The following is an 18,727-nucleotide window of genomic DNA, read 5'->3' on the forward strand; positions in this document are numbered from 1 at the left end:
TAACGAGATATCGATAAGCAAATTAGTCTCGTATGCATCGCCTTAAGCAATCGAGTAAATAAACAGGGTCTCGGTTAATACTCGTAATTCAATTTCCATCATCCGGTATATAAACGAAACCAGCACTCGACCCATCGTTTGTCTGCAGACTTGGATAATTTCTTCTTCGTCACAAATAGATTCCTGTGCGTGAAAAAATATTTCAGTGTTCCTTATTAATGTGGTGAAAAATAATAATAAAATCGAATCAAATTTATCCAAATTTAATATATAGAAATAACAGGAATATAATCGATAAAGGTAGATCGAAATGGAATCTTTGGAAGTTGGAAAGTGAACGAGATATTGTAATTGTTTTTAGAGAATTGTGGTAGTTGTGTGGTTGATTTGAATATTTTGTATTTTAAATGGACGAATTTATAGTGAACTTTGATTGATATACTTGAGTGTAGCAGAGATGAAAGTTGATAAATGAAATTGCATTCTTTTTTTTAATTAATCTTCAATTAATTTATCATGATAAATGATTGAAATTTAAATATTATAAAATATTATAAACATACATACTTTTGGATAACGATTATTAAAATATGAAACCCTTTTTTTAATGAGTTTGCTTGTCTTAAGATAATATCTTGTAATACTTAATTATAAATTTTGCAATTATAAAACATTTAATTTGCAATTTGTCAAATATATTATCTTAACAATTATTTCTCCTGTATCAAATTTAGATGCACATTGACAATCGATAATTCTAACATTATCAATATTTTCTACAATTTTTTTTGCAATTCAATAATTAATTTTTAATTTATTAATTATATTCAACAGGATATATCGACCTCTAAACATCTTTTTTAAACCGTAGTCCACAATGGGCTGCGAAAAGACAGAGAAAGAAGTAGAAGCTCCTCCAACCGAGGAAAACACCTATATGATTCACCTTCCAAAATCACTCAATATAGAAGAGAAAAAATATTTATTAGCAGTAGAACGTGGTGATTTGGTAAATGTTAAAAGATTCATCCAATATGCCAACAAAACCCACGTGAGTCCCTTGAAAATTCACTTTTTTCCCTTTATTTGAAATCTATCATACTTCTTCATCTCCAATAATCCATTTTTGACTTTCAGGGTAAGTCAATGGACGTCAATTGCGTGGACAGTTTGGGCCGTGGTGCGTTGTGCTTGTCAATCGATTCAGAAAATCTAGAAATGGTAAAATTATTAGTAGTAATGGGTATCGAGACGAAGGATGCCCTTCTTCGAGCTATTGATCAAGAATTTGTAGAAGCTGTTGAGTTTTTGCTCGAACACGAAGAATTATTAACCGCCAATTCGGTGGAAAATAATTGTGAGTGATATTTATTTTTGTAACGAATTTTTATCTTGAAATTAAGAAAACAATATGAACATTGAGAATGTATAGAAAAGATCAATCGTGAATTGAACCGTGATTGTGATTTATTCAATTACAAAATATCATTGATTAAATTTTTTCTCCATCTAGTTTTGATTTTTCGATATTTTTTCAAGATCGATTTTATTTTAGATAATCTTTTAGTTACATTGAATTGCATCATCAATTTAAAGATGAGAAAATAAAAGATACATTTACGATAGTATTGAAAGTTTTCTGTAAAATATTTATGCAATTTGCAGCTGAGAAAGAAGTGATCCACAGTTGGCAAAAGATCGATCCAGCCTCCGCTAGGTATCCACCGGAAATTACACCATTGATTTTAGCGGCACAGCGGAACAATTACGAGATTTTGAAATTGTTACTAGATCGTGGTGCCACTCTTCCTATGCCACACGATATCAGATGCGGATGTGCCGACTGTCTACGATCAACCATTGGTAAAACGAACAAATAGGAATAAATATCTATTTTCCTTTATGTGTCTGAATATCTTTTATTTTCGTCTCGATCGAGGAAATTTATTTATTTCAAGAATAAGATTAAAATATACGAGTCTGTGTACTTACTTCACAAAACAAGAGATAAATAAAAGAAGAAATTGTTTAAAATTTTTGTATCGTAATCATTGATTGTTATCTATTCTCAGGAGATCCTTTGAGAATTTCGTCCACTAGAGTTTCTGAATATAAAGCATTGGCAAGTCCAAGTTTGATAGCTCTTAGCTCGGCAGATCCTTTGCTGACAGCTTTTCAATTGAGCTGGGAACTTCGAGAATTGACGATTGCCGAACCGGAAAGTAGAGGCGAATACTTGAAATTGCGACGTCAGGTAGAAAGGTAAACTTTCCCTTTTTTTTGATACATTTTCACATTATCACAAATATTCAATAAATTCATTTAATTTTTATATTTATTTATCTCCTTTTTTATTTCGAATGAAAATTCTTGGATATATGATATTAATTCATTAATTTATCCATCAGACATCTATCCAATTTAAAAATATTTATAATATTCTGCATTATATTTTACATCTATTCCATTGGATCTGCAAAAAAAAAAAAAAGAAAGAGTAATAAAATATAAATGAACCTTCCGTTCAAATTATAACATGATTTAACACACCCTGTACTTCACAAGAAATTGTGCGACGCGAATTTAAAACTTTCTCATTTTGCATTTCAAATGAATGAATATGACCATATTCTGTGCAAATATTTCATATTAATAGTAACAAATAATACATAATATATACATATATTTTTTAAATAACTTTTCTTTTTCTTTTCGTTTTATCGTACAAACGTTTCCAAGCGTTGTTGAGAAATATTAAAAGCATTGGTTGATTTCGTTTCGAATTAGATTCGCCGTTGATCTTCTGCAACAAGTGAGAACCACTACGGAGTTGCACACGATTCTCAACTACGATCCCGAGGACGATGCCAACTTGCCCCCGAAGCAGCTGGCCAGATTAGAATTGGCCATACAATATAAGCAGAAAACTTTCGTCGCCCATTCCCACGTGCAGCAACTGTTGGCAGCGATCTGGTTAGTTCGTTAAGCAACTTCCCTCGATTTTCCATATTCGAAATTGTCACGAACTTGACTTTCTCAAACTTTGTTCCTCTTATTACGTTGTCCTGAAATGAGAACCGATTCAACTTGATAATTGCGTTAAAAACATATGGCATTAAATTATCATAATCATACAATCAGTTCTCTTAAATAATATTTATCGTATGATGTATTCTAGCTTTTATTGATTTTCATACGAATTTTTCGTATCCAATGAATACGATTATGCGTATAGGTTATAAGGGATTAAGTATATTTATTGGTACTGTATTTGTTGCAGTCGTCAAACAATATTTTAAATAATTTTTAAAGAATTGACATATACGTAAATTGTTTGGAAAAAACCAGAGATATCATCCATCTCGAATAATATTTTAATTAATAAATTGTTATTAAAGATTTAAATTTTAATTAATAAACTCTAAATGAAGAAATTGTGAAACAAAATCAGTGAAAAGAAGATAAAATCATAAAATCACGTGAAAATTATTTCAAACGATAATTAAAATTCTTGTAAATTGATTAAAATATTATTTGAGAAAATAATTTCTTCTCACTTTTAAATTATCTTATATTTTTCATCGAAGGTATGATGGTCTACCTGGATTTAGACGTATGAGCACAGGAAAAAGATGTGGAATTCTTGCGAAAACAGCTTTAATGTTTCCATTCTATTGCATAATGTATTTAATAGCACCAGAGTCGAAAATCGGACAATTAATGCGTAAACCGTTCGTTAAATTTCTTGTTCACGCCTCTTCGTATCTATTCTTCTTATGTAAGTTTTACTTTGACAATTCTACAAAATTAATAATTTATCGGAGTGAAGAAAAATTTTTGAGAATAAATTGAACGTTTCAGTTATTCTAATGTTGGTATCTCAACGCGCGGAAATAGAAATAGTAAAATTATTCGGCAGCGACGAGACAATAAAAAGTATGGATATAGAATTAACGAAGCAAAGAGGGGCAGCACCATCGCTTTTGGAATGTATTGTCATTCTTTATGTTATTGGATTTATTTGGCAAGAAATGAGAGAGGTATATCATCTTTCCAATATATATACAATCTGTTCTAAAAATCAATTGACTTGAGGCTTCTTTTCATCAATTTCTGAAATGATTTCAATTTTTTCCTTCCTTTCCTTCCGAATTTTAAATTTACGTAGACTCTAGAGATGGTATAAAAATTTCGTTCGAGACTTATCTTTTTAAGTTATAAGTTATAATATAAATTTATGTCAAATGATTTCCATTTCAATTTCAATCGCTTATAATTCAATAAATTATTTATTTATTTATAGCAGATAAAAAATTGAGAATTTTTGAAGATCTTCCACGAGAAAAGAAAAAATTATTAGTGAAAATATAAATCCTTATAATTACAACAAAGAATTTAATTCGATTGATTCGATTTAAATAATTCGATTATGATTAAGAGATATCGAGAAATGTAATTCGATGTACAAATTTGAAGGCTTACATAGACGGATTAAAGGGATATCTACGGGACATGTGGAATTTCATCGACTTCACTAGAAATTTTCTCTACATCGCGACTGCGATTCTTCGATTAGTCGCGTATCTTCAACAAAAAGCAGAGATTAGAGACAATCCTTCAGCAGCTCTGATCCCAAGAGAGAATTGGAGCGATTTCGATCCTCAGTTAATCGCCGAAGGCTTGTTTGCAGCCGCCAATATCAACAGTGCCCTGAAATTGATCCATTTGTTCAGTATTAATCCTCACTTGGGGCCTCTTCAGGTGATTATTTTAGTGAATTTTTTAAGTATTATAGAATAGTAAAAATAAATCAGAAAAACAAAGTAGAAAAGAACGTACAACTTTTCGATGATTCATTTTTCTTTTTTTGGAAAATATCTTTTTTTCCAGATATCTCTAGGAAGAATGGTGATAGACATTGTTAAGTTCTTTTTCATCTACACGTTGGTACTTTTCGCGTTCGCTTGTGGCCTGAATCAATTGCTCTGGTACTTTGCCGAATTGGAAAGACAAAAGTGCTACGTTGATTTTGCTGATCCATCTTGGGACCCCGCGAGTGACAATTGTTTAAGATGGAGAAGGTGGATACTATCGATTGAATCGAATCCAATCTAATCTAAAATCGATTTAATCGATTTTATGGAATCTTTACTCTATCGACTTGATCTCTCGATTTTACAGATTCAGCAATCTCTTCGAGTCCTGTCAAAGTTTATTTTGGGCCAGTTTTGGCGGGATTGGTATAGAAAGTTTCGAACTCACAGGTGAATCTTTTTTTCGATGTACCTGAAGAAAATGAATATTTGTTTTCTCTGTGTTTCGATTTTCGATCCTGCTCGTTTTTTAAGGAATCAAGAGCTATACTCGATTCTGGGGCCTGCTGATGTTTGGTTCTTATTCCGTGATCAATGTGATCGTCCTTCTGAATCTTCTCATCGCCATGATGAGCAACAGCTATGCTGTCATCGAGGTAACTATAAAAGAATATATAAAATAGTACATAAAATATTGACTGTTCTTAATCCACTTTAATCAACAATTTAAACAATTCCAATTCTAATAACTCAACCTTAATTTCTAACATTAATTCCTCTCCAATAAACGCAATTAGGAACGAGCAGACAAAGAATGGAAATTCGCGAGGACGAAGCTGTGGATGAGCTATTTCGAGGACAGTGGCACGCTTCCGCCTCCATTCAACATTATCCCTCCCCCAAAACTGTTTCTCAGGTTATGCGGCCTGCGAAAGATCACCAGGAAGATGAGCGATTGCAAACGAGCACGCGATTCCAAGTAACTTCTTCTTCTAATCCGCCTCTTCTTTATCACGTCCACGCCTGATAACCTCCTTAAATCCATTATCGACGTTATTTTCCGATCTTACGACCGTATTATTTCGCTTTATTCAGATACGGAACCGTGATGAGAGCGCTGATATGGAGGTACATCGTGAACACTCATTCTGAACATGAGATGAATCCGGTGACCGAGGATGACGTGCACGAGCTTAAGTCGGATCTATCCTCGTGGAGATGCGAATTGTTGGAGATCTTGAGAAGGAACGGGATGGATATTGCAAGTGCTGACACGAAAGAGAGAAGTGAGTTTCGATTCGATTTTAGATTGATTGTTATCAGTGAAAGATTAAGGAAGATAGTACTGTTCCTTAAAAAAAATGTTATTTCTCTCCAAAAATTTTTAAAAAATTACTTGTAGGTCGCTTCTAATCTCAGAATTCGCATGGAAAATCAATTTTTTTCTTTTTTTTTTTTATCTCGTGTACAAGTTTTAGCCATGGAAGTTTTAGCCAACAGCTTGAGCTTCGGCCTTTTTTGTAGGATTAATGTAACATTCGATATTTCATACGAATATCGGTATATTTTAAAATGCGTTGACATGTTTGGCTAGCATATCGATTTTTCTGCATTTTTTATTTTAATGTGCTGTAACGTCAATGTATCTTTCTATCGGGATATTCTCGAGTCGATGCATCTTTATTCCTGACGTATTTTCATATCGTATTTTTATATTAATATATTCCAATGATATTGGTAAATTAAGTTGTAAATAGTGAGAAAGAATATATTTTATTGGATATATATATATATTGTTAATTATAGACAATCAGCTGATAAATAATTTATTAAATTTGATCTTTACGAATGATTAGCTATTCTTGGCAAGAAGATGAAGGTCTGGGAAAGAAGGTTAATGAAGGATTTCCAAGTAGCAGTTCCGCTTTCTTTAGACGAGGATCAAATGGAATCTTTTCAGCAACCGAATGAAGAGGAAGACAACATCACCAAATGGAAAAGGATCGCAAAATTAGCCGTATTACAATCGGCCAATCATCGTTGGAATCAGGTGGAAATATCGTATCGAGATTTTAAAATTAACTACGAGATCGATATTTTTATTTGTTATCCCAGAAGAAAGTAATGATGGATGAAAAAAATTCCAGGTACTGGACAGCGCCGTGAAAAGTTCACAAATTGGGAAAAGTACTAGTAAGTCGTCTATTCAAAATCAGATAAGCTTGAAGAAAGCTATGGAAGAGGCGCAAAAATTGAGCAATAAGAGTACTTTGCCACCTGTATCGCTTGCTGTGAAACTTCCTGAGACTACTGCTTCCACGATTCTTTATGTTCTCCATGATACCGTCGACGAAACTGATGATAAATCTGAAATGGTGCAAGAAACTTCGAAAAAGATAATTAATGTAACGACAGATTCCAAAGAAAAAGTAAGAATTGAATATCGATATATTTCTCATAGTAAAGTCATAAAATATTTAATATCGAAAAAGATATGAATTTTTTTATATGTACGTAGAAAGAATAGAACAAAAATTCATTGAATTATTTAATTAATAAAAGAAGTTTCGTATAGAGGCGTTTATTATATTTTTTCGTTATTAAAAATTTTTTCGTTATTAAAAATTGAATATGTAAGATAATGCAAGATACAAGACACGATTCTTTTTTAGTATTTCTTCTAAAAATTATGTATATTAGTTATGTATTTGTATTTTGAATTTTTATTCTGTGATGAATATATTGATAGATTGTTATACTCTTTTTTATAGTCGAAACCTGTAATGTCAATGGACTATATCGATGAGAAATCTGCTAAAATTGTACCACCGCAACAATTCAAAAGGAAACCTTTGAGCAATTCAACGACGTATCAACAACCGCCTGGTAAGGAATCTTATTATTTTTATTTAAAAGAAATTATTTTATTAGTAAATTCACAACAGAATTGATCAATTTTTCTTTCATATAAAAAGAAAATTTAATTTTCTTCTTTTGGATAATAAACATTTCTCACGATTTTATATAAAAATTAAGTAAAATTAAAAATAAATTTCTGCAAATTAAAAAAGAAAAAAATAAATATTTAGATAAAAAATTTTATAAAAATTTTTTTAAATATTTTTATTAAATTCTGAAATTAAAATTTATATATTGGTTTAATTCAATAATTTTTCAAGGAAAGAGAATTTTCTTTTTTAATTTTATATTATTTTCAGAAATGTTATCTTCTCATTCTACGAATACTTTCAAATACACGTCAAGTTCTCCAATAAAAAAATCTGGTACAGAATCAACATTGTCTACTCATATAGAAGAAATTCCTAAAACATTGAAATCACGATTAAAACCCACATTAAGTCCTAAAAAAAATATAAATATGCCGGAGGATAAGGAAAAATTGGTAAACGTTATGCCTAGATCGCCACGGGGGCCAAGTAAATCACCTCGAAAAGGAGGTTGGTTGTAAAATATTGAATAAAAGTAAATAAAATGTGTAATTTATGAGATTTGATTTAAAAATTTGTGTTCTTAATACACATTTTTTTTTATAAAATTATCGTTTTAGGGATATATTATAAAGTAAAAAAGATTTTAATATCTATATTTCTTTTTTAAAAATTAAGATACGTTATAGTTTTGAAAGAGAAATGATAAAATTGTGTTCAATTAAATCCCATATCTTGTTTGTGATCATGTGCGAAAAATGAATATATAAAATAGATAAAAAGAGAAAATAGTGAGAAAAGGATGAAGATAGGATAAAAATTCGGAAATCAGCGCCATCTACAGAGTGCCGCAAATTAAACATAAATTTAGACAAAGAAAGCAAGAAAAAAAGGATAGAGATAGAATAAGAATTGATCACTAGAGCCATCTCTTGAATGACAAAGATATCTCTTTAAAAACAAGGTAAAATAGAAGGAAATTAAAAACATTTTATTCTAAAAGATGGCGTTAACTTTTAATTCTTACTCTGTTTTATCTTCACTTAGAAGAAGTATCTATGATACTCAAGAGATGGCACTGATGATTATTTCTTATTCTATCTTTCTTTTATTTTATCAGTATCCTTTTTCAATATTTGCTCTCTTTATTCATATCTCTAAAATTTATGCGCTTTAAAAAGATATTCGATGAACTTTATCGTTTTTTAAAATAAAAATATAAAAATATATGTAAAATATATTACGACATATAAATATAAATGATATATATGTATTATAATATATAATATGCTTATAATAGAAATATACATCCGTGTGTTAAAAATTACACGGAAGTTTAATAAGATTCCTTTCATTTATGTATAGTATATACGTAAAGTAGAGATATAAGCATTAGTATAGTTAAAGTATCATGTGTATATATATATTATATATATATAATATATATATATATATTTTTTACTCAGATACAATCAATGACATTCAATGATGCTGGAAAAAATAAAACTGAAACAACACATAAATTAATACACTGATCGTATAAAATATATTTCAATCCTGGCATTTGAAAAAATTTTGTATATGGAATTGAAGGCAAATGACATCATGCCATTCTGATAGCATTACGCATTCTTTTCTTTAAATAAATTTGATTACAAGTTTATTCCTCTCTGGAAATAACATGAATACTGAAAATATCATGGATCAAAAAACTATGTATTCTAAGCAGCTTGCACCACTTTACTCTGTGGACCTTTCTGTGTAGAACTAATTTTATCGCCTAACGACAACGCCATGCCTTGACTTTTCGCCCTGATACGAATATGGCCAACTACTGGAGCATCAGGTTTATTCAATGGCTTTTCGATGGACATATTCGCCAATGCATCCTCACCAAATATTGATTTTGCATACATATTTGCGGCCATGAAACCACATTGCCCAGAGAGAGCCTGAAAAAATAATTTATTTAATATCGAAATCATTTTTTAGAAGAAATCAATTTAAAATACATTACCTTTTCTGGAGTAAGACAGCGCATATTTGTGGATTTTAGTAAATGGGCGAGATATTCTCTCAAGTCTGATAATGTTGTATTTACAGACACTTTATTTTCCCATTCAAATTCTGCCCACATTTGTCTGAATTCTAGATCGGTGCACGTTGCTGGTACTATGTAATCCATGATGTCGATATGTATATCGTTCAATACTACTACACTTCTATCAGATCCCGCGCCAGATACATCATATACTGAAAATTAATTCATAAAATTTTCATTTTCTTAAGATATCAGATCAAGATCATTGAATAATTCTCTAATAATTACCTATGTTTCCAAATATTATGCCATTTTCTGTAGATGCTACTTTTACGTTTGCCTTAATGCTTGCAAAGTCTCGAGGAGCAAGTACAATAGGCTGTGGTCTTTCTACGAGTTTTAAGTCGCCCATTGTTGCAAGCTCCAAAGTACAATTTTGCAAAGTATCTTCGGTTTGATTAACAATTAATACATCAAGTACTATATCGTATTGGTTGACATGAACAAGAGCTTCTGCATAAACAGGATCTGAGAAACCAGTTAATTGAGTAACTTTGCTCAAAGCACTGGGAGCTGGCGCATCTCCGCTAGCACCAGGTCTTCCAGCGACAGCAGCACTTAAACTTTGCTCGAATACATCACCAGCTCCACCTGTTAGATCTGAACCACGGCTTAATTGCAAGAATTGTATAGGGTCGTCTACTTGAACGATATTACCTGGCTTCTCTTTTGCCTATAAATAAAAAATTAGAAATTAATAGTTCATAAACATTACAAAGAATTGAGTTGATTTAAAGTATAACTTTTTGGTTTTGTGAATCTTCTTCAGCTTTTGCTGCTAACATTCTACCAAGAGCATCACGGCAACCTTCTGTGAAAACTTTCTGTACAAGAGATGTTGGACAAGCCAAGGATCTTAAACATAATGATAAACGTTCTGCATCATCGTGTGTTATTGCTTTAGTAGGAAGACCTGAACGACCCAATTGCATCACACTGGACATTATTAACATTGCCTCAGCTTGCATATGATTGCTCTTCTGTAGATCAGTTTCGAGACTTTTATATCGAAGCGCCAACTTTGATAAAGTTGTTGCTAAAGAGGCACCTATGAAGAAATCACCTTCCATCATATATTGAACCAATGCAGGACGTTTCTCTTCTTTTTTACCTATAAATTACATTTAAGAAAAAAATAATATACACTATCTTTAATAAAACGAAATTTATAATTGCATCAAATAATGTCAATAAAAAATAGAAGATATTTACGTGCAGATGTTGCACTGAATGCACTTTGAGTAGCATATGTACCATCTGATGTGACTAATTGTGCTGGTGTAACTTGAGCACTTCCATCATCTAATTTCTCACCAGCCTGACGTTTATTCTCTGCTTCTAATAATGGCAATTCTCCCAATGCAGCTCGTATGCGACTCATTACAGCTTCGATATCTTCCTTTGTATTTGCATATTCACCAAGAATCCACAATGCTGCTCTGTGTACTCTTACCGATCTTATATGTGGAAATACCTGTTTTTAATAATAAAAATTAAAATCAATTTTTTAGAATATGAAAACAAAGATTAATTTTTTAGTTTTCATTTTTTTGATATGTACTTCGAGAAGTTTTTCAACAATAAGTGGTCTCAGATTTTCAAATCGCTGAATAGCCTCACGAACAAACACTAGAACATCAGTAGCTGCAGCTTCGTTATTTTCTGATAAGAAATCTGTTAATACTGGAATTACTGTAGCTGCTACATCTGAGAACTTAATAGAACAAGCATGTAGCGTTCGAACAAGAAGTTGTCGATATCGACCAGCATCTTCATGTTCTCCGCCAGCTGTTCTAAGCACTTCTTTTTTCAGTAATTGAACCATTTCATCGATAGTACGAGTTGTTACTAAATCCATCGCCAAAGCTAATGTTTTTGTTCTAACTTCCAATGCTGGAGAGCCTAAAATAAGGATTAAAATCTTAAGTGATATTCTATATTTTTATATTATTATTTTTGTTATTTTTAGAAATCTACCTAGAACTCTAAGTACATCCATTACTAGATCTTGGAGAACTCTTTCATAAACAGGACTATCTTTCATCGCAATTAAACGATCCAAAACAATCAATTTAACATTATTATCACTTTCTTTAACAACTAGTTCGATGTAGCAAGAAGCTGCAGCCTTGATTGCTGTAGGAGCATTGGAAAGTGTAACCAAAGTACCAGCTGCTTCATAGCGTACTGCAGCACTCGGCGAGTTTAATAAACTATAAATGCATCTGATAAAACGAGCTCTTTCGGATGGATTTGCAAGGCAAACCTATAAAAGTGTATTAATATAATTAAAATTATTAATATTATTAAAATAAAAAAAATAAATAAATAACTTTTATAAAAAAAATATTTACCTTGTAAATTAGTTCAACAATAACTAATTGCAATATATCACCAAAATTGGGTACTTGATCCAAACAAGCTGCTAAATAAGCCAATGCTCTGCTCTGATCAGCATGTAAGAGCATTAAAAATGCATTTCTCCTGCAAGACATATCTTGTTCTCCTTCCAAATATTTTGCAATTAATTCTGGAGCATCTGGTATAAGAAACTCAAAATTTCTATAAATTGTAAAAATAGCTAGGACCGCATTTCGTCTAACATAAGAATGTCTATGCTCCAAACATGCAATTATGGCAGGCATTAAAGGTTCCAAAAGTTCTGGTTCTTTTAGTTTACATAAAAATCTAGAATATATAAATATATTCTTAAATATATCAAAATTTTTAACTAATTTTATAAAAATAAAATGTCCATTATATTAATACCTTAAAGTAGAACCTCTAACAAATTCATTTGGATGCTGCAAATCTTTTCTATAAGCATCACAAACTAAAATCATTTCCTGAAGTAATTTGCCATCAGGAGAAGTTTTAGGAACAATCTCCCAGAATATCAAAAGTAATTTCTTTATAGTGTGATCCTGCAGTGGTAATACAAATCTAATAATAGTCATCAATAGTCCAGGTAAGCGTTCTCCGCTCAAGATTGTATGAATGGTTTTTTTAAGAGCTTCAATTTTTGTATGAACATCGCCTTTTTCAAGATCTTGTTTTAACTGAAGTTCATTTAATGGCTCCGTATCGGTTGGAACATTTATTAAGGTATAACAAGGTTGTTCGGCTATTGTACTCATTTTTTCGATTGTTTCACACTTTGAGAAAAACTTTTTAGAAAAATTTCTTTTTATCACCTACAAATTGAAAACTATCATTCTACTTCCCGAATAAATGATCGAAATTCATTATGTGATAAAAGTAATTCGAAAAATATAGCAAAAATGAAGTTAGGTTATACATTTATATTTATCATATTGGACATAAAATAATATATTATATTGATCGAATTTGACATACCTGAATAGTCACAAGTGAATTGATAACAAAAGCTGAATTGATAACAATATATTTCAATTGATTAATTCACATTTATATAAATTCGGAACAAGAAAAACAGCGTACGTGTCAATACAAGAAGCTACCCCAATACAAAAGAACTACTGAAACTAAGAATAGATAGCGCTACGATCAACTTCTTCCACATAAAATACGCATTTTTGAATTTATGATATTTTTTTCTTTAAAATATCATTTAAACATTATTTCTTTGTAAATATAAGTTCTTTTATAGTTTTTTCTTTTTATATTCTATCATACTTCGATTTTAAAATAATCAACATTTACATTTTAATATAAATTACAGAAAGGACCTTTGTTAATATTAAATTTTGTATTCTTGTAAAAGAATGTTCAAAAAATTATTTACATATAATTCTCTAATTATACATTTTAAGTTAGCAAAAATAAAATTAATTTTTATTAATTCTTTAATTTTTCTCCAAACTCATAACAAGCTTCAAACTTAAATTATATAATGGAAAACAACTAATAATTATCGTTTATTTGAAGAACACGTATTCATATATGTTGTTATTTGTGTAAAGATTTGTGTAAATGATTCATAATTAAAATATATATTTCGTAAATTATTTCAGCACTTCAAAAAAGAAAACAAATAAACAAAACAAATATTTATCAAATAAAACCCGTAACTTAATGGCGCAATATATTGTTACTAAATATTATTAATTTATTTCCTTCAGAGATAAATCATCCCGATTAGAGAACCGCCTCAAGTGGAGCACTACTGACCTAGAAAACAAACTGAACTAAATAGATTGCAACTGCGTTCGAAGAAGCGATTAATTCATTCGCAAATTTTACCATCAATAAATTACATATGATAAAAATATATTAAACTGATTTAACTGATTAAGAAAAAATAAAATAATAATTTTGACAATTTAAGTTTATCAGAGGAATAAGAATCATGTTGTTTCATAATCTTAGAATAATTTTAATGTAGATAGAACAAATTAAAGAAGTTGCATAATTGCACTATCAGTTATAAATATATTAGTATATTTCAAAGTAATTTGCTTTTTGAATAATCGCGGATTTTTTTTATTGATGCGCAGAATGATTTTTTTAAATTACTAATAAACTTTTATCGATTAGATTTCTATGATTGACAAGCGTATTTTTCTCTTTGAACGGTAAACAGTAATATGAAATTAATTATTAAACATATTTTTATAAGTAATTTCATCTTAAATTTGATATTTTTATCTTTCTAATTTCATTTTTTTAACTTATTGATGAAAACATTATTATAAATTTAAAAAAGATACATTTTCTACTTCTTTTTTACGATAGATTTCAAGATAATCAATAACATAAAATCTCTGTTTTTCATTTTTATCGTTTCAATAACATATTTGATCATTTCATCTCAATATTCTTTTATTATGAATACCAAAGGATATTATCTATAAAATCTTCTTCTGTCTACTGAAGCAAAAATTGAGAAAAAAAAAACTTGCTATATAATAGTCTTTCATCTATCTAACTGTACCCTACCTCAATGTAACCTACTCTTGACGTACTCTTGTACGTAATAAATTTATGCCAGAAGCATAAATATTTCTATATCCTCTCTTCGAGTAACTCTTGAAATCACTACAGTATATAACACATCTTACTCACTTAATAAAAATAAAAAACAAGATACCAACAAGATCCGAAACATCTTGATCTCGATAATTGTCTTACTATAATTCACAAAGTTTCAAAGTATCATGTACGTGACGCGAGATGAATGAACGATATCCGAACCGGCATTCCTCGAATCATCCATGTCTTTTCTCCATCTAACATTTCTCTCCAATCGATCACGATCGTGCTGTCGACTAGTGACACGAACCACCACCTCGCATCGTGCCTCCATTCTAAACCGGTTAACTGGCAAAAACCGATCGTTCTCGTTCAAACAACCGGCGGAGAATTCTCCTAAGTAATTTTTCGAGAATTCCATCTCGAAACATCTCCAGTCTCTATGCTCTATGGCGTCAGACGAAATTAGCGGCTAGATAGAGCGAGCGCCGGCTAATTGCAAGCGTCTCGACGTCGCCGATTCTCAATTGCCTCCCATCTCTGTCTTGCCTACTTTTTTCGATTAACTCCTATTGCACCGGCCGTTGCACGCACAAAGAGGGTCAGACACGCGTTTAACTCGCACCGGCTATCTCTCACCCGTGAACGCCACCGTCCCCCTCCGTCCTTCCTCTCTTTCTCTCTTTCTCTCTCTCTCTGTCTCTCTTTCTCTTTTTCCCTCGTTCTATCCCTGTCCCTCCTTGGTGAAAGAGTAGTTTCACAGAGTTTGAAACGATCGCCTGGAATATCGTCGTTATTGGCACGAAGAGTTTCGCGTTTGCACGCTTGCGTCGGCTTCCCTTTGTTGCCTCGATCGTTCGAATAATTTTCTTTCGTGCTCGTCGAGTTATGGTCTCGTTTCGTAAGATCGATTTTATGCCGGTAATTCAATGGCCGTTTCATGATCACCGAATGGGTATATTTAAAGTTTTTATGGTTGGGGGGATGGTTTCTTTTTGGCGTTTGGAAAGTTACTATTACGATTGTAATTAACTCGGCAATTGCGTACTCGGATCTTTCAGATTTGGCATGGTTCGTATAGTGTAAGAAATTCTGAGAGAAATTTATTGGTGTCTACTTTTGGCCGTCTACTTTTAGATCGTATAATTAGATGTTCGAAACGAAGGTTGTGCGAAATGTATTTCATATTTTTAACTATTTTGTCACGAATAAGAGATTCTCGTTATCCCAGGGTTAGATATTCTTAAGACGGATTTCTATGATTTGAGGAGGATGATTCCTCGATATTGTGATAAATATTTGTTAATGATTATATCAATAAATGGATAAAATTTATTTGTCAGATTGCAATTTTATTATCAATGAAATGACAATTTTATGCTTCGAGTTTTCAATGACGTGATCATTCCGTGACTACAATCCATTTCTTTGCATTCTTTTCAGTGATAACTTGTTGTATTAAATCAGCAATTAACATATTTAACGATATTCATTCTTCAAAAATTCATCCACTCGCATCATAACTTTTATATACATCAAATTCTTGATTAATCTATTTCTGATATTGTTACCTGTCAAATTTAATTTTTCATCCCCAATTCGAAATTTCTTAATTTAATCAAATCAATTAAATCAATTCCTCGTCCAAACACGAATTTATTTTCAACTTAAACAGCTTCTGAGATTCATTGAAGTTCAATCTACTTCGACTTCTATACGAATCGTCCATTCGATTTTGATAAATAAAAAATGGAAATTTATATCAATGATTGCATCACGGATCGGACGACAATTCCATCTACACCTGTTCTCGGCCTCCTCGTCGTTTCCTGTGCCGATAAATGCTGCGAATCGAGGACATCGAGGAATTCGACTACCGGGTAAAACAATGTGGATTGCAAGATCGGCCCTGTGACACGTTTCAGCGCATAATTGCCGCGTTAAAAGTGCGAAGAAGCATGATCGCGGCATGGAGTAGCCGAGGATCTCGCGTGCACGATCGTTCGTCGTCGTCGAATAGCGATTACACAAGTTAGTGGTGTACGTGGTGCAGATATGCGTGGCATGCGAGTCACTTTATTCGTGGCGGTACTGGCCACGATCGTCGAAATCTCGAGGGCCGAGTCGACTCGACAGTCCCTCCAGTGCAAGAACATCGCGAGGGACGTGTTTATAAATAGCTGCAAAGGACCAAGGATGAAACGATCCCCGCAGAAATCTGACACTAGTAATGCGGATCAGATCGTAAAGGCGACTATATCAGGTTGGATTTGATTTCTTGTTTCTTTTTTTTTTATATATTTCTCTGGGTGTACTTTGGATTTAATTTGTTTATAAGAATTTATGTATGTAATTTATTTCAATTGGTATAAGTGTTGGAAAAATAGAAACAAAAATTTTCTGCCAATCGTGACAGAAGATAACATGTTAAATGATAATTGATCGAAATTCAATGAAATAAAGAATTAATTTAACTTTCAGATGCGATGGAAGAAAATCCAGTAGGAATAGAAATATTCGAGCCAGAAAGAAGCTACTATGTACAAGCTAGAATGCCTTTGCATCAAGGCTCTTATGGCTCTTATGGCTCTTATGGACTTATGCCTTCGAGATTCGGAGGGATAGGACACAATTATCAATCGACCAATTTCCATCAATCAGAGCTTATCACGCCAGGACTCGAGTTCATGGATACTCAGTACAATGGCTTGTCAGGAGGAATGTACGGTTCATCCATACCTATGCGACCGAAATACCTAATAAGATCCGTCGTAAGTTCTTAATAATCAAGCCGTGAAAAAGGGGGTTTAAATTCCGTACTTCTTCACGTTTCGATATTTATTCATCTTAATCAAAAGAATTATATGAATGGAGAATAATATTAAAATACTGAAATAGTGCACAGTATGAAGTAACAATGAAAAAAAAAAAAAGAAACATGTAAGTCGATGCTATGTAAAGTTAAAATTTATTGCGTGCGTTCAAAGAAAATGTTCAAAGCGTTATTATTAAATTATCGATTTCGTGTGTTATATATTTGAGGATCTGTTGTAATTAAGAACTGCGAGGGAAAGTACAGGCTATTTATAATTCTGATAAAATGAATAATATTGTCAATGAAAATGGAAATTAATGTAGCGCTATAACGGTATGAATGCAATAAAACTCTTACTATCTCCATATCCATTTGTCTTATTTATTATTTCGAAAATGTTTTCAATTAAAAAATATTTAAAAAAAAAATCCGAGAAGTGTTATATTCTCGAGAAGGAACGGTAAAATATTCTCTGTTTAAAATTCATTATGAATTCATTGTTTATTATTATTAATGTTTGTAATTTTCTATGTCAAGGATTGCATTGTAATTCAATTATTAAAATATAATTATAGGCGACAGTGTAAAATATATATATATATATATATATATATATGATAGTATATAATAACAAATTTAAGTGTTGACTATACAGTTATGTGTAATTGTGAAAAATTAACGAATGAATGAAACTATTTCACAGAAATCGGACGATCTTCTCGGCTTCAATTTAAGCCCAGAAGAACTGGAAGAACTTTACGATGAGATCGGTGACAGAATGCCAAGAAACTCGAAGAATCTTAACAAGAGAATTTTCCAACAGATCGCAACGAAATGCTGTCCGAATGCGAGACTGTGCTACGATAATCCACGAATAATTCCTTGTATGGGATATTAAAGACGACTTCGCAATTCGCTGTTAATATTTTGTCATCGAAAAGAAATACAAACAGTTACTTAAGAGTTTTATTATTTAAGGAAAACGATACTTAAGGAAATGTACATATTACTTAATTTTTCAAATGTTTTCTTAAGAATATTTAAAGGAAATAAAATACGAGCCATGTTGTTGCGTTTTCTAGTTTTGCATAAATTG

General features: G+C 31.5%; 3 protein-coding genes across 7 annotated transcripts; 2 read left to right on the forward strand and 1 right to left on the reverse strand.

The window, feature by feature from the left end:
- Positions 1–72: 72 nt before the first annotated feature.
- On the forward strand, positions 73–8,336 carry LOC107995353 (transient-receptor-potential-like protein). 4 transcript variants are annotated; one of them, XM_017052820.3, is made up of 18 exons: positions 73–300; positions 872–1,051; positions 1,138–1,357; positions 1,666–1,863; positions 2,073–2,262; positions 2,788–2,973; positions 3,588–3,778; positions 3,862–4,040; positions 4,477–4,761; positions 4,891–5,081; positions 5,182–5,264; positions 5,349–5,470; positions 5,612–5,793; positions 5,910–6,100; positions 6,671–6,864; positions 6,962–7,243; positions 7,586–7,700; positions 8,033–8,336. In XM_017052820.3, exons 2-18 carry the CDS (start codon positions 878–880, stop codon positions 8,281–8,283), a joined length of 3,234 nt encoding a protein of 1,077 aa, XP_016908309.1. In that variant the 5' UTR covers positions 73–300; positions 872–877; the 3' UTR covers positions 8,284–8,336. The 4 variants fall into 4 exon arrangements, with proteins under 4 accessions (XP_016908309.1, XP_016908308.1, XP_061934165.1 ...); XM_017052819.3 differs by having other exon boundaries at positions 87–300; positions 835–1,051; XM_062078181.1 differs by having other exon boundaries at positions 87–185.
- A 949-nt stretch (positions 8,337–9,285) lies between these two features.
- Positions 9,286–15,427, reverse strand: LOC107995340 (coatomer subunit beta). 2 transcript variants are annotated; one of them, XM_062078182.1, is made up of 11 exons: positions 14,784–15,427; positions 13,221–13,369; positions 12,633–13,057; positions 12,218–12,551; positions 11,841–12,129; positions 11,425–11,765; positions 11,076–11,337; positions 10,607–10,974; positions 10,092–10,536; positions 9,780–10,015; positions 9,286–9,714 (listed from the first exon to the last, which is right to left on the reverse strand). In XM_062078182.1, exons 3-11 carry the CDS (start codon positions 12,998–13,000, stop codon positions 9,484–9,486), a joined length of 2,874 nt encoding a protein of 957 aa, XP_061934166.1. In that variant the 5' UTR covers positions 13,001–13,057; positions 13,221–13,369; positions 14,784–15,427; the 3' UTR covers positions 9,286–9,483. The 2 variants fall into 2 exon arrangements, with proteins under 2 accessions (XP_061934166.1, XP_061934167.1); XM_062078183.1 differs by having other exon boundaries at positions 13,221–14,015; positions 14,784–15,359.
- Positions 15,428–15,706: 279 nt separating this feature from the next.
- Positions 15,707–18,724, forward strand: LOC107995274 (uncharacterized). Its single transcript, XM_017052667.3, has 3 exons — positions 15,707–17,079; positions 17,298–17,587; positions 18,335–18,724. The coding sequence occupies exons 1-3, from the start codon at positions 16,872–16,874 to the stop codon at positions 18,527–18,529; spliced, it is 693 nt and encodes a 230-aa protein (XP_016908156.1). The 5' UTR covers positions 15,707–16,871; the 3' UTR covers positions 18,530–18,724.
- The last annotated feature ends 3 nt before the right edge of the window (positions 18,725–18,727 follow it).

Source organism: Apis cerana, linkage group LG8 (genome assembly GCF_029169275.1).
Source record: "Apis cerana isolate GH-2021 linkage group LG8, AcerK_1.0, whole genome shotgun sequence".
In the NCBI taxonomy this organism is placed as follows: domain Eukaryota; kingdom Metazoa; phylum Arthropoda; class Insecta; order Hymenoptera; family Apidae; genus Apis; species Apis cerana.

Coding starts and splice junctions, on each gene's coding strand:
- LOC107995340 (XM_062078182.1), bottom strand. CDS start 13,000: ATGAGTACAATAGCCGAACAACCTTGTTATACCTTAATAAATGTTCCA. Junction 10,537..10,606: donor AAGATTCACAAAACCAAAAA/GTTATACTTTAA, acceptor TTTTATTTATAG/GCAAAAGAGAAGCCAGGTAA. Junction 10,016..10,091: donor CATAATATTTGGAAACATAG/GTAATTATTAGA, acceptor ATTAATTTTCAG/TATATGATGTATCTGGCGCG.
- LOC107995353 (XM_017052820.3), top strand. CDS start 878: ATGGGCTGCGAAAAGACAGAGAAAGAAGTAGAAGCTCCTCCAACCGAG. Junction 5,471..5,611: donor ACAGCTATGCTGTCATCGAG/GTAACTATAAAA, acceptor AAACGCAATTAG/GAACGAGCAGACAAAGAATG. Junction 7,244..7,585: donor CGACAGATTCCAAAGAAAAA/GTAAGAATTGAA, acceptor TCTTTTTTATAG/TCGAAACCTGTAATGTCAAT.
- LOC107995274 (XM_017052667.3), top strand. CDS start 16,872: ATGCGTGGCATGCGAGTCACTTTATTCGTGGCGGTACTGGCCACGATC. Junction 17,080..17,297: donor CGTAAAGGCGACTATATCAG/GTTGGATTTGAT, acceptor TTTAACTTTCAG/ATGCGATGGAAGAAAATCCA. Junction 17,588..18,334: donor AATACCTAATAAGATCCGTC/GTAAGTTCTTAA, acceptor ACTATTTCACAG/AAATCGGACGATCTTCTCGG.